This window comes from Ochotona curzoniae, unplaced genomic scaffold, assembly GCF_017591425.1.
Source record: "Ochotona curzoniae isolate NIBS_2020 unplaced genomic scaffold, NIBS_Ocur_1.0 scaffold_4506, whole genome shotgun sequence".
NCBI lineage: Eukaryota > Metazoa > Chordata > Mammalia > Lagomorpha > Ochotonidae > Ochotona > Ochotona curzoniae.
This window is the reverse complement of record NW_024467119.1, coordinates 40,117,686-40,131,482: the sequence shown is the minus strand read 5'-3', so window position 1 is coordinate 40,131,482 and position 13,797 is coordinate 40,117,686. Positions and strand designations below refer to the sequence as shown.

General features: G+C 38.6%; 1 protein-coding gene across 2 annotated transcripts in view; it reads right to left on the bottom strand.

Moving 5' to 3' along the window:
- BANK1 (B cell scaffold protein with ankyrin repeats 1) overlaps window positions 1-13,797 on the bottom strand; it is a 253,141-nt gene that overhangs the window by 215,727 nt on the left and 23,617 nt on the right. For both annotated transcript variants that reach the window (XM_040967018.1, XM_040967019.1), the window contains exon 2: window positions 1,556-1,954. In XM_040967018.1, the coding sequence (XP_040822952.1) occupies window positions 1,556-1,954 (399 nt within the window). The remainder of the gene's footprint in view (window positions 1-1,555; window positions 1,955-13,797) is intronic.

Sequence of the window (13,797 nt, the reverse complement as noted above, 5' to 3'; positions counted from 1 at the left end):
GACTGACATTCCATATGCTTGTTTACTCCCCAAACACCAAAACAACCAGGACCAGGTCAACTTGAAACCAGAAATTCCATCTGGGTGTCCCACATGGGTGGTAGGAAACCTTGAGTCATCCTCTATGACCTCCAAGGATGCCTTAGCAGGGAGGCAGACTGGAAGCAGAAGAACCAGGACTCAATCCTTCACTCCATTGGGGGATACGAGCACAAACAGAAGCAGCTTTACTGTCTGCCTCACAACACCTACTCTTCCAGCACCATCACTTGTGCTTCTCCCATGTTTAGAAATGACTAAATGGGAGAGATAATGCCTGTGTTGCTGCTTTGAAGGCAGGATGACAGTGACTATGGTTGGAAAGTTTCAGATGCCGGGCCCAAGAAGCTAAAGTTCTCACCTTGCATGTGCCAGAATCCCATATGGGTGCTGTTTCTAATCCCGGCAGCCCCATTTTCCATCCAGCTCCCTGCTTGTGGCCTGGGAAAGCAGTCGAGGATGGCCCAACATCTTGTAACCCTGCACCCACATGGGAGACCTGGAAGAAGCTCCTGGCTTCAGATCAGCTCAGCTCTGGTCCTTGTGGTTGCTTGGACTGTGAATCAATGGATGGAAGATCTTCCTCTGTCTCTCCTCATCTCTATATATCTGATTTTCCAATGAAAACAAACAAACAAATAAATCTTTAAAAAGAAAAAAAAAGTTTCAGATGCCCAGAGTTGGTCAGGACCAGATGTGAAGAACTCTCATCCAGAAGCATTTCAGCCTGATTTCAATCATGAGAAAGCCATAGAAATCAATTATAATCATCTGTATATGTTAGACAACCATAATTAGAGAAATCAATTCCTCTCACCAAGGAACTGCAGAATTCAGGCTTTGCTCTAAGCAAATGAGTCAACTAAGTATCTGACACGGCCTTTATGCACAACTGCCTCACCCCTTCCCTGGCTGAAGATGGAACTGACAACAAAATACAGGTTGAGAAAATCAGGCAAGCATTTGACCATAAAACCCCTTCCACATATATTGAACACTTACATTAGAGAGAAGTTAAACAATTGTCCATATCACACCTTTGATGAGTATGGAAACTCTAGTTCATAAATAGAATCTTGTGCTCTTTTTTGCATAATGATTATATGCTTAAAGTTTTATTTAAAAGGAAAAATGACACTCTTTAAACCATAATAATTGAGATCATACATCCATCAGCACAACTGATACTCTGTAATTGTAACTCTGAACTCCTGATGACTGGTCAATGACAGTGGGCTGAACTCTCAAGTTATCAGTTAAATAAATAAGAATCCAACTTCCCATATCAAACTGTAATTTTGGGAGGGATAGCATAGTTGCTCTGCCACAGCCATATCAGGTCTTCCTGGAAATTCTTTAAAAGCCATTTTCAAAGCTGATAAGCCTTGATTAAACTAAAATATAAGAACACTAATGCATCTTGTGGAAAGTACAAACTGTAAAAACTTGGCTTTCATTTATCCTCCCATATTTTCATTGATTTATAAAGATAAAAAAGAAAGATTTGCACCCTTACCTTTGAATAGCACACTCTCGATCACAGAGATGTAGTCCTCAGGCTCCTGTGCGGTTGAGATCTCCCATTTGCTTTCAGAGATATTTAATAATTGATAGAGCTGATCTGAAGTCTTCACTCCACAAAGCAGAGTCACTACACTTTCTGGTGAATGAAGGAGCGTTTCTAGAAACTGACACTTCTTTGGGGTTAGGTCTTTGAGCAGGCTGTTTGATAATATCAAAAGTTTACAATTGTAAAAATTTAAGCTCATTAATTCCAAATGCTGCAGTGAGAAACTCTCTAAGTTGTATAAGAGGATCCCTTCTCTACTCACAACATGAGAGAACACTTCCAGTAGGTAAAGAGCCCATTCTTCTGCATCTTCCTCATACAGTATTATGATATCTTTTATGTTTCCTGGAAACAAAAGCAGAAAACAAAATATTAATATACTGCATAGCCAATGTATTTATACATTTTTTACACTAGACAGTAGCATTGTAATTTATACTATACTCATTATAATCATGTAGTATTAACGTTATCCTCAAAATGCAACTAGTTCAAGTGAGTCTGATCTATTTCACCAAACCAATGTAAATGTAGGATGCTCAACTGAAATAAGAGGCCTCAAGGCAATAATCAGAAATACTACATGACGATGGGACTCCTAAGCGTGGATCCACCAGAACCAATTTTACTTGGATTGTGCTGTTTTTTTTTTCCTTTGAGCCATTAATTCTTGCTCTGCTAAATAAAGGTTTTTAAAATTTAACCTTGTCTAATAATGAAATTATTTTAGAAGAATGAAATATTTTACATTAAGACTTTGAAATCTTGCATCCAAGGTAAAAGTGAATACAATCATATTACAGAATTCCATTCCCAAATAATCTACAAAATTAAAACATTCATAAGAAATTCATTAGCAGGAACTGAAAAAGGAATACTATTTTATGTTATAAACTAAAATGCTGACCTTACAAACTAAAAGCAAAAGTTTGGGTAGTTTTATTGACAAGCCAGTCTTCCACCTTAAAGTCAGTATTGATAAAGATTATGAGTAATCAGCTGATCTCAGAACCTCAACCATGAAGAGACTATGTCAGCCAGCGGATTCTGAATAGATTTCATTGTGCTTGGAATGGTGAGATTGGCAGCAATTCAGAACTGTTGAACTATCAAAACTGCTTGAACAGGACCCTTGGAGCATGCCCCACATCAGTATCCTGGGAGGGTGGTAGGGTGGGTGGGGCTTCTCCCTTTGTTTCTTCCCTGAGCCCAGAAACAGGGGGAAAAATGATGATATTAGTGTGGAAACGATGGTCTTACCCACTTTCCTATAGCCCTTGGCCCTCTTTACCCTAATCAACTATGTAAGATTATTAAAAATAATAATAATGATTATGAGTAACCAAACTGTCAGAGTGTTCATGAATCTCTGAACCATCTGGAAGCCAGTCTGTGGAATCAGAGAAAGTTGTCAGGACTCTCCACATGCCCCAGAACCAAGCTGAGTTGGGAAAACCAGTCATATCTCCCAGTCTCAAAATACCCCTGTGGCCAGAAAGGAGGCCTTCAAAGGGTCTTAGCAGTGACCACAACGCAGGACCTGAGCCTGAAAACAGCACACAAATTTTCCTTCTCCTATGCTTGTCCTGAAGACCATAAAAAAATGGCAAATATGTAAATTCTTTCAAACTCTAGCTCAGAAGGAAACCTAAAATGAGACATGACAATTTAAAGGATCATTTTCCCATTCCATATTAAACAAATAGAAATTGTTAAATATCCTTGAAATGGGGACAACCTTACAGGCCAATGAAATACAACCACATCCCAAGACAAACTGGACTGCCTTAAGTTTAATGATTACTACTAATGTCATTTATTTACCCCAAAAAGGACAAAAAAGGTCACCAGTAGAGAAAAATTTGTGCTTTGATTTCTTCACAGAAATTTCAAGGCCATCTTATTACGAATTACAGGAAAGTTCTTACAAAAAATACTTATTAGAGGATATTCACATTTTGAAATATTGCACAGTCATGGTAAAAGAATAACCCACTGCTACAGGCCAGGTTAATGAATCTGTGAAGGCATATTTATAAAAGGAAGGGATGTGCTACACAGTTTTAATTATGCAAAATTCAGGGGAAAACAAACTTTATCTACAGGATGCAGATCAGCGTATTTGGGTGGAGAGAATTACAGAATGCAAGTATGCATGAGAAGAAATATATTTTGATTTGAGTGGTGCATCTGTTGCTTTCCCGGGCACACTGGTAGAGAACTCAATTGGATGTGGAACATCTGGGACCCAAACGATCATTCTAATATAAAATGCAAGTGTCACAAATGATGTTTTAACTGACTGTACTGCAACAATAGCCCTGGCAAATGAATTATTTAAAATAGTAATTTTCTGTCTAGCATTGTAAAGTAAATGACAGCATTGTACAAAAATTTTATCAGAAAAACAGTATCCTATTAAATTTTATATTTTTCTTTCAAATCAGAAATGTACTATTTACTTGCTTATCTCATAATACACCATGAAAACATTTTATTTAGTTAAAGATTTATTATATTTTTATTGCAAAGTCAGATATACAGAGAGGAGGAGAGAAAGATCTTCCATCTGATGACTCACTCCCCAAGTGACTACAACAGCCAAAGCTGTTCCAATCCGAAGCCAGGAGCAAGGAGCAAGGAACTTCTTCCAGGTCTCCCATGTGGGTGCAGGATTCCAAAGCTTTAGGTTGTCCTCAGTTGCCTTCCCAGGCCACAAGAAGGGAGCTGGATGGGAAGTGAAGCTGCCAGGATTTGAACTGGCACAAATATGGGATCCTGGCACAAAGTGAGGAATTAAGCTGCTGGGCTACCATGCCTTGCCCAAAGCATTTTAAACTTGAATGAAGTTTATATCAAGAATTTCTTTTCTAACAAAAACAGATTAAGGTACATGCTACCAAAAGAATGAGACTAAACATAAATTAAAATCCTCCCTATTGAATATGCACAGCTTTAAATAGCAGATTTTTCTCCTTTTAAAAAAGATCAAATCCCATACACATTTTCATTATGCATAACTGAAAAAGATTGTACAATGCACCTTTTCAATATTACATTTTTCTAACCAGTGACAAAAATACAGTAGAAAAGAAAGCAAAAATCTACCCATCCAAAAGCTAAACTATAATGGATTCAAAAGTGACAAAATGAATATTAATCTTGACATAATAACAGGCACACACGCACTCCATTACTCAAATTATACACTAAGTGTAACTGAATAGGTTTTATACGAAAGCTTTGTATTATTATTTTTAACACAATGCAGGAACAAAACTGCATTTTTCAGAGGTGTTAATATAGCAAAATACATTGTAAGTCATGCTTCTTGTTCTGGGAAATTGGTTAATTCCACTTATTTATGCTTGTAAAAAGGAACAAATATTTCCCTTATCATCTGCACACATATCTGTGTGTGGAAGCTGCTTGCTGCACACCCCACAACTCCCTGCCCAGCCTACTGGGCAGTAATTAAACGCACGGACACTTTGGCCTTCTGATTAGCAGCCTCAGCCTGTGTACCTGTACACAGAAGTGTTTCGAATTTAATATAAAATAGGTCTGGGTTTTGGGAGGGTGGAAGGGATTTCAACTAATGAAGTGACAGCATATTTGCAAAGAACTTAGCTTTCCAATTCTAACATGGAACAGTTAGAAGGAATGTACTACATCATGTTGTCACATGTAGCCATTATATCGTTCACACTGTTACTGAATAATAACTTCATATATTAATATACATACAGTTGATTCTTCTCCCTTTGGGACTTCAAGTTACCCAACCTCTCACTCATGCTTCATGACCTTTGCCATATGTAAACTACCTGTACTTACATTCATTTCATATTCCTCAGAAATTGCCAGTCATGTATGTTTCTTAAGTTAGCTCTTCCATTCCTATACTAGATGGCGCCAACACATAATGTTGAGACAATATTTTCCAGTATTGCAAAGAAAAAGGAAAATCATTTTGATATAAAGTCAGAATCTTCTGAGACCCTGGGCGATGTGTATCATACTGCTGGAAGACCGAATCCGGGGCCTGCCCCCAACTCGGCGGTGGACTTGGTGGCTACATCCCAGGAGGGAAGTTTGGGGATGTGTGGGTGGGGTGACCACTAAGGAAATACATCACAGATGAGGAATGAGTTCTGGGGACTTCCATGGACTATAACACTGCAACTGCACATAACTAAGAGGGCTATGACTGGGTGGTTTGGAGGGGATGGTGTTGAGGCACAGGTCATGGCTGGGTCAGACCAGGACACCAGGGAGACCTAGTCTGAGCTGGCTGGCATAAATCACAGCCCACTGGGGCACAGGAAAGTGAGGGTTCCTGACTGGCAGGATGAGGCCACAGTACCCACTAGTGAGCCAGGGTAGGGTGTGAGTCATATCAGGCTGGGAATGACACTAATCAGCATGCGAGAGAACCAACTCTGGGATCAGATTCTCAGGGGAATTTGTGGGCTCATTCCTGTGGGACTGCAATACCTGCTGGTTTGCATGAGAGCTGGGGTGGTGATGGGCTGAGTTAGGTATGACCACAGAACATAACACTCTTGGGAACCGGGGTTGAGAGTAGGCTGGACTGGCCCAATTGCAGTACCCATAGGTGCGCCCAAGAATTGGGTGTGGTGACTGGCTGGGACACAGCATCCATAAGCACTCACAAAGGCCGAGAATGCGGAGGGAGTGGACTCTCCTGGACAAGGCCCTAGCACACAGATACACAAGAGATCTGAGTCTAGAACCAGGTCTGGTGGGGTAACTTGGGCAACTCACCTACTAGGCTATAGCTCCCACTGGTAAGCACAAAAGTTGGGGCTGGGTGTGAGCTAGACAAGGCAGGGATGTTCCACTTGTGAGCAGGCATGTGAGCTGGCTGGAGAGAAGACTGGCAAGCCCAAGCCAAGTCATAGTACATACTGGCATATATTGGAGCCAAGATAAAGCGCAGGTCATGCTGGACTAGGCTTCTGTAACTGCCTGTTTGCATGACAGCCTGGGATGGGGGCAGATTTGGCCGGGCTAGGATACAGCACCCACCAGTGGCAGTTAGGACTGGGAGCAGGCTGGGGTGGGCCAAAGTAGGCCAGGCCAGGATGCAGCATCCAATGGCAAAGCCCAAGTCAGGTGATGTGTTGTACAGGGCTGGGTTGGAACAATCACTGGCATGCACAAGATCTGTGGCTGGAAATGGGCAAACCAATTCACATTATGGCTGGGACTTCGGGCTGGCTGGGCTGAGAGATGCTGCAGCACCTGTCAGCATGAGCTGGAACTGGGAGCAGGTCAGGAGAAGCCAAACTGTAGCACGTGCCGGTGAATGTCTGGATGAGGCAAACCATGCCAGACAGCTGTGGTACCCAACAGCACGTGCAAGTCTTGGGGGAGAGTGTTGTGAACCTGATAGGGTGACTATAGGGGCTCCCCCTCTCCACACCACCCCACCACTGGACCATTGGACTTAGGACTCCGACCATGGGAAAATCAGAGTCTGTGATCTGATCATGGAATGCACATATTAGAGCTGGGTCTCCTCAATTGCTGAGGCCTGGGCAGTAGATGGCATGCCCATGCACATGTGGAACATTTGACAGCTATTGGGGCCTGCAAAGGACATCTGGTACAATTGCAAAGGATGAGGGCAGAGCAAATTGGACAGTTCTTGCAAAGCACTGACAGTGGGTATCTGGGTTGAGCAGCAACTCTAATATAGCTTGTCTCTGTCAATGGACCTTGGAATTATTTTCTCAACATTGAAGCCACAAAATCAACAACACTTCAGAACTATGAATACCACTTGGGCAGCGCCCTAGGAACATGCTCCACACTGAGGACCCCAGGATGACACTGAGTGGCCATCTCCCATCCTTGGGTACTGATGCAACTGGGCTGCTGGGAGCAGTCCTGTTCCTTTCTCCTCTCCTCCTTTCACTTAGACACAAGAAGGAAAAAGGGGATAAATGGAGACAACTGTCTCATCCACTTTCCCACATGCCTCAACTTTTCCCAACCTAATCAGTGGTCCTCATCGGCATATATCCTTCTCAACTGCACAACATCAAAAGTAAAATAAATTTATACAAGAAATCAGAACCTTTTCATTCTTTGCAAGAGTCAAACATGTCTCATTGAGCAGAGAAGATATTCTGTTTATTTTATATTAAAAATTATGTTACTAATTATGAAAGGATTATTTTTTGCAAAGCCCTCCTAACCTCACATCTACAAACTGAAAATGTTCAGTTTTCACTGAAAATGTTCAGTTTTAACAATTTTTAAACCAACACATAATACTAAGAAGAACACAAGCACCTGATTGGTTGTTGGCAAAATTAACTGAAAAATGTATTTAATATGTTTATCACAAGTATAGGATGTATTTAATATGTATTTAAAATATTTTATGTATATAATGTATGTATATGTATGTATATATCTTATGTATATAATATGTATTTAAAATATGTATTTAATATGTATTTAAAATGTATTTAATATGTTTATCACAAGTATAGGAAAATAGTCAAGAAAGAACACTGTTTACACTGCAGAGAGGACATATTCAAAAGTTCCTCAAAGTAATAATACAAGATAATTAAAGGACTAAATATACCTTACTTTTAAATATCTATATTGCCTATGTTATACTCATTGGAATAAAAACAAGAGATAATTCATGAGTATCTCTTCTGATAAAGATAGCAGGAATGAAAAATTATTACTCCTTTCCAATCTTCTACAATGGCTTGGATTAATAGAAGGAAAATGAAAGTCAAAATGTGGACAATGTTTGTTTTGGAAATAGCCTTTCCGTATCTCAATATATGGATGGTGGTACTGCAGCATAACAGGGTAAACTGTTGTCTAACTTGGCATTCCATATGTGTGCCATGTCAGTTCCTGGCTATTCCACTTCTGATCCAGGATCCTGATAATACTCCTGGGAAAGCAACAAAAGATGTCAAAAGTAATTGAAACCACTTCACCTATTTGGGAGACTCTGGCTCCTTGCTCTACCTTGCCCGGCCCTGGTCTTGTTGACCAAGTGAGCAGTTAATCAACAGATGGAAGACCTTCCTCTCCTTTTTTCTCTGTAATTCTGCCTTTTAAACAAACTAAATAAATATTTAAAAAGACAATGTGGACTATATTTGGAAATCAACCACTAATAATATTAATAATAGCAGCTAAATTTTGCAGTATCAATATAAATCAAAGAGTCTAAAACTTGCAATAACTCCTCATAAAAATTATATAAGGTACTGTTTTTATAATTATTTTTATAGTAGGAAATTTCATATGTTTAACTTACCAATTTATTGACTTGTTCAAGATTGAAATACTTAGCAAATCCAATTGATACTGAAGCCTGGGCATATAGCTCACTCCAACTATGTTAGCCTTCCAGTCAACTTAAACACATAAAATGAATCACTAAAATCTTTATTATAATTTGGTTATTTTATCTGGACCAAGAGCTCATTAGGCAGAATATAAATTGACCAAATCTTTTTCCTCATTTTGTTTCCATAGCTGAATATCATTATTTACATACTCATGCATCTGGGTTTCAACTTTGCAAAATGTTAGCAGTTCATGTTTAAAATCTCAAACACAGAAGCCTCTAAACACACATGGAATTATTAAGATGTTCCAAACATTGTTAAGTTTGAGCAATTTTATTGTGTAATATTATAACCTCCCTTTCCCGTTCTTGCCTTTGCAATATAGGATATTGATTCTATTTTAATTATTTACTATTTGTTCAAAAACAAAAACAGAGTAATGGGTGTGGGCATTAGCGAAGGAGGGAGGGAGAGTGGCATTCCTTTCACTAGTTTATCCTCTAGATAACTGTAAAAACAAGGGCTGGTCTAGTCTGAAACCAAGAATCAGAACTCTACCCTGGTCTCCCACATGGGTGGCAGGCTACGAATTCTTATGCTACCTCATACCAGCTTTCTAGGTGCATTAACAGGGAGTTGGGAAGAAAATGAGCCAGCCAGACTCAATCTGGTTCTCTGACAAGGATGCTGGTGTTATAATTGGAAATTTAACCAGCCATACCATAATGCCAGCCTCAATTCTAAGACATGGAGTATGAGACAGTCCTTTATTTTATGTTGCTATCTAAAAATAACTGATCAAATATAATATGCTACAAATTTTAAGATAAGTTCTGATTTCTGAGAATTTGAAAGAGTGAAAAATTAGATATTTAAAATATTGCATTTATAGCCTCATTAAAACACAGTTCAAAAGTTATTTTTAATTAAATACATAAACATAGTCCCTCAACTGTTTCTCATGCCCCCAATTCGCCCTTAAGTAGTGATTTCTTTAGGACCTGGCTTCTCTCTGCGATCTCTTCAGATTGATTGATTCTTCTCTACAAGTGTGGCCTCCATGTCTACCTCAATGGAAACCACGATCACAACACCAAAGCATAAAACATAGACAAAAGGTTTATTTACTGCTCCCCACCCCATTCTAATTTTGAAAGTTGCTGTTCTCTTATGTGGCTTTTTTTTCCCCCTGCTCCTCTCAATACAGAATGCCATTATAGTATTTTTAGTTAAGAGTATTTAGTGGAATTGTTTCTTGCCAGGATACTACTAGATACAGGTACAAGGAGGGCTCATAGGAAACAGACTCTCTAGGATGTTTTTAAGAATTAAGTTGCTCTCCAAACTGTGGCATAGACAACAATATTCTAGCAAGTGGAAATAGTATATGGGTAATATTACAGCACAAAGAGAAAGACACCTTAAAGACATAAATGTTCTCCACGTATTGTTAAAGATGGAGTGTCAATGGATAGGTTTTACAAGATCATACACCTATGGTCCTCAGTTGACATGGTGGACTTCGAGTTGCAGAAAGGAAGAGGCATAAAAGTCTCCCATTTGCTAATCTGCTTCTCAGTTGGCTGTAAGACCACGGAAGATAAGGCCAACGCTAGAAGTTTTATGCAGGTTTCCCAAGTGAATGGCAGAGACACAAATACTTGGATCATTTTCTGCTGCTTTTTCCAGGCCAAAAGCAGGGAGTTGGGTGGCAAATGGAACAGTTGGGAAATGAACTGGCACTAACACAGGATGCCAGCATCACAGGCAGCAGCTTCATTCTCTACACAACACTGGTCTCCTAGAATATTTTTGAAGAGTTATTAGATAAATAAAAGTATAGCAGAAGATTGGATCTGCCCTAACTTTTCAGTATGGCTTAATGCATTCAGGATTCTGCTTCATACAGGATTCAGGATTTAAGCTGTTATCTCAAATGCCTGCTAAGTCAGGAATTACTTGTTAGAATCATTAATCCAATTTTGGACTCCACTGGGACCTACAGTCGATAAAGCCATGAAACCAGAATGTCCCTTCAATGGCAGAAAGCAGGAGTCAGCAGGCAAACTTTCACTAAAAGACTAGATAGTCAATACTTTAGGCTTCAGGGATCAAAACTTTTTTTAAAACTTTTTCCTTCTCTTCTCCCTTTCTCCTTCTCCATGGCCTCATAAGTGTAAAGACACTAAGGGTCTACAAACTGTATGCTATTTGGGTATCCGGTAGTAGTCAGTTGACTCTTTTTCTAGAGTGTTCTGACTCTCTGTTCCCAAAGATTTAAGAAATCCATCCATGTAAGTCACTGTTACACACACATCATCTATAGGATGCAGGCAAGAACTAGAAGTAGATTTTTGAATGGAACTTGTTGACAACATGAGGAATAATGAAGTCTGGATTGCTAGAAAATGAATGGTAGCACTGAATCATTTCAGAAAATATTAGTAACCAAATTGGTTTTTCACTGTCCAACTGTTGTGGTAGATAACTGATCTGTGAGTCCTTAGGGAGAAAATATGTGTACCTCCTATGAAGCCTCTTTATAAACAATTCTAGAATTGAATATAGAAATTGACAAAAATTGCCATAAAGAAAATTCAGAGGCTCTTAATTTAGTTTCTAGGTGTTGAGGCCTTTGTATAGAAGTCAGGTCCCAAAGGAAGACTCTTGGATGCTATAGGTATTCAAGTTTTCATCAGAGCAAAATGTAGCCATGTGTACTGGGGAAAGAGGAATGCCTGTATCACACAATCTGCAGCACTATCTTCCAGTGAGAATTACTAGAAGGTTTTAATTGGCACAGATCCCCAAAGACCCAAAATATCACATGGTACAAGTGTCATGATGAATAACATTTTGCCTGGAATATACCCAATAATGGTTCCAAGGGCACCATAGTGATTGTCCGTGGTTGTCTTTCTAAGCCAAGAAAGAATACTGACAATATATATCCACAATAAATGTCAACTGGCAACAGAATTAAGGGTATCATGGCAGAAGGGCAGAAAATGGAAAGGAAAATATTGCATTTCCAGGAATATTGTAAATTAGGGCCACCAACGAAAACTGTAAAGCTAACTGATTGTTTCTTCTCGGTTTTGTTTACTTCACCAGTTCATCAGTACAGAAGCTTTAAGGTTTGTAAACATAATCAAGTATTATTAACTGCTGTTCAACTTAGGTTTGTACTAGAAACAAATCTAAATAAACTAAATAAAACTTACTTTTCTAAAAAAAAATTTTTATCATATTAATTTCTACGAAATTTATGAAGGAAATTGATATACATGGTTTTCAAGATTTTTCTACCTCATAGCTTATATTTAAATTTTTTGATGTACTTTCACAATCCATTTGTTTCAGAGCATACATGATGAACCAAGTTGAAGTTGAGAAGCCTACAATATGAGCAAAATTTTTAGTCCTACAATGCCAGATGTGCCAAGACTCTCTTTAGACTATTTTTATTATTTTCCATGACGCAGTTTTGTAGGTGTAAGGAATCCCCCCTGCCCCGTTTCTCTGCCCCATTCCCCTACTGTTCCTTTCCTTGCCGTATTATTACAGCAGTGTAGTCCTCCAGTAACACAAGTTCCACATTCTGCTACCCACATTGCACTGCATGAATAGACAAAGATAGAAAATCTAATTATTGAGGTGCACTTAACTCATTGGGAGTCCTCTTTTTATTTGGGAGTAGAAATACATACTATAGCTTTTCTTCACTTCCAGATATGTTAGCCTCCATTATATAGTTCATCAATGAGAACATATATTACTTGTACACCTATGTCTATTTATTTTGTATTTTGCATGAAGATTGCCTTGTATCAGATAGAACATACGGTACTTGTCCTTTTGAGGTTGGCTTATTTCACTTCCCCTTACTAAAACACAAGTTGCTGAATTTCACCACTTGACAAGTCTTTATGACAAAGTTTAGGTAAAATTAAGTAATCCACTTGAATTTGAAGAAAAGATGGCTTGAGCTATGGATTTTTATTGAGAAAGAATGAAATATATATAATATATATATATATATATACATATTTCATTTTAGAATTAAGTATACATATTGGGTTCCTAGATAATGGGAAACAAAAACCTATAAGATATTTTACTGCATATAATGATTTCCATGTGTTCATTGTGGCTTAAATAAAGGCAAATTAGATTTGAATTCATGGTTCCAAGCTTTACTTTGTGAGAAACTGAAACTGTATACCAAGTATTTGGCTACACTGATAATCAATAAAGGTACACAAAAAACTTGTTACAGATATAACTAAGGCTGTGATACAATCAAAACCTCACAGGTTTTATATGGGTGCAAAAAAATTTGGGAAACACCTTGCTCTGTGGCAAAGCATTTTCCACAGTATTCATGTAAAGAAAAAAAAACACAATTAGACAAATATTCGGCGAATGAGGATAGATATTTTGAAGACATAACAGATGTGTCTATGTCACTAGATAGATTTATATGACTTCAGTTGTTTGGAAAGTTTGTGCATTTCTTAAAATCAAGAATACTTAGAAATAAATTTGTGTTGTTTACACTTCAATATTCTTGACTAAAAAATATGTGGCCAGCATCATGGTGCAGTGAGTAAAGCACCTGTCTGTGACACTGGCAGCTCATGTGGATGCCAGCTACTCCACTTCCAATCCAACTGCCTGCTAACAGCCTGGAAAAAGCAACTGAAAAATGGCTGAAGTGTTTGGGTCCCTGTGCTCCAGCAGCAGACCTGTATGAATCTCTCAGCTCCTGGTCACCACTGGCCAGTGCAGCCATCTGGATCATAAACCAGCTGATGGAAAATTTTTGTG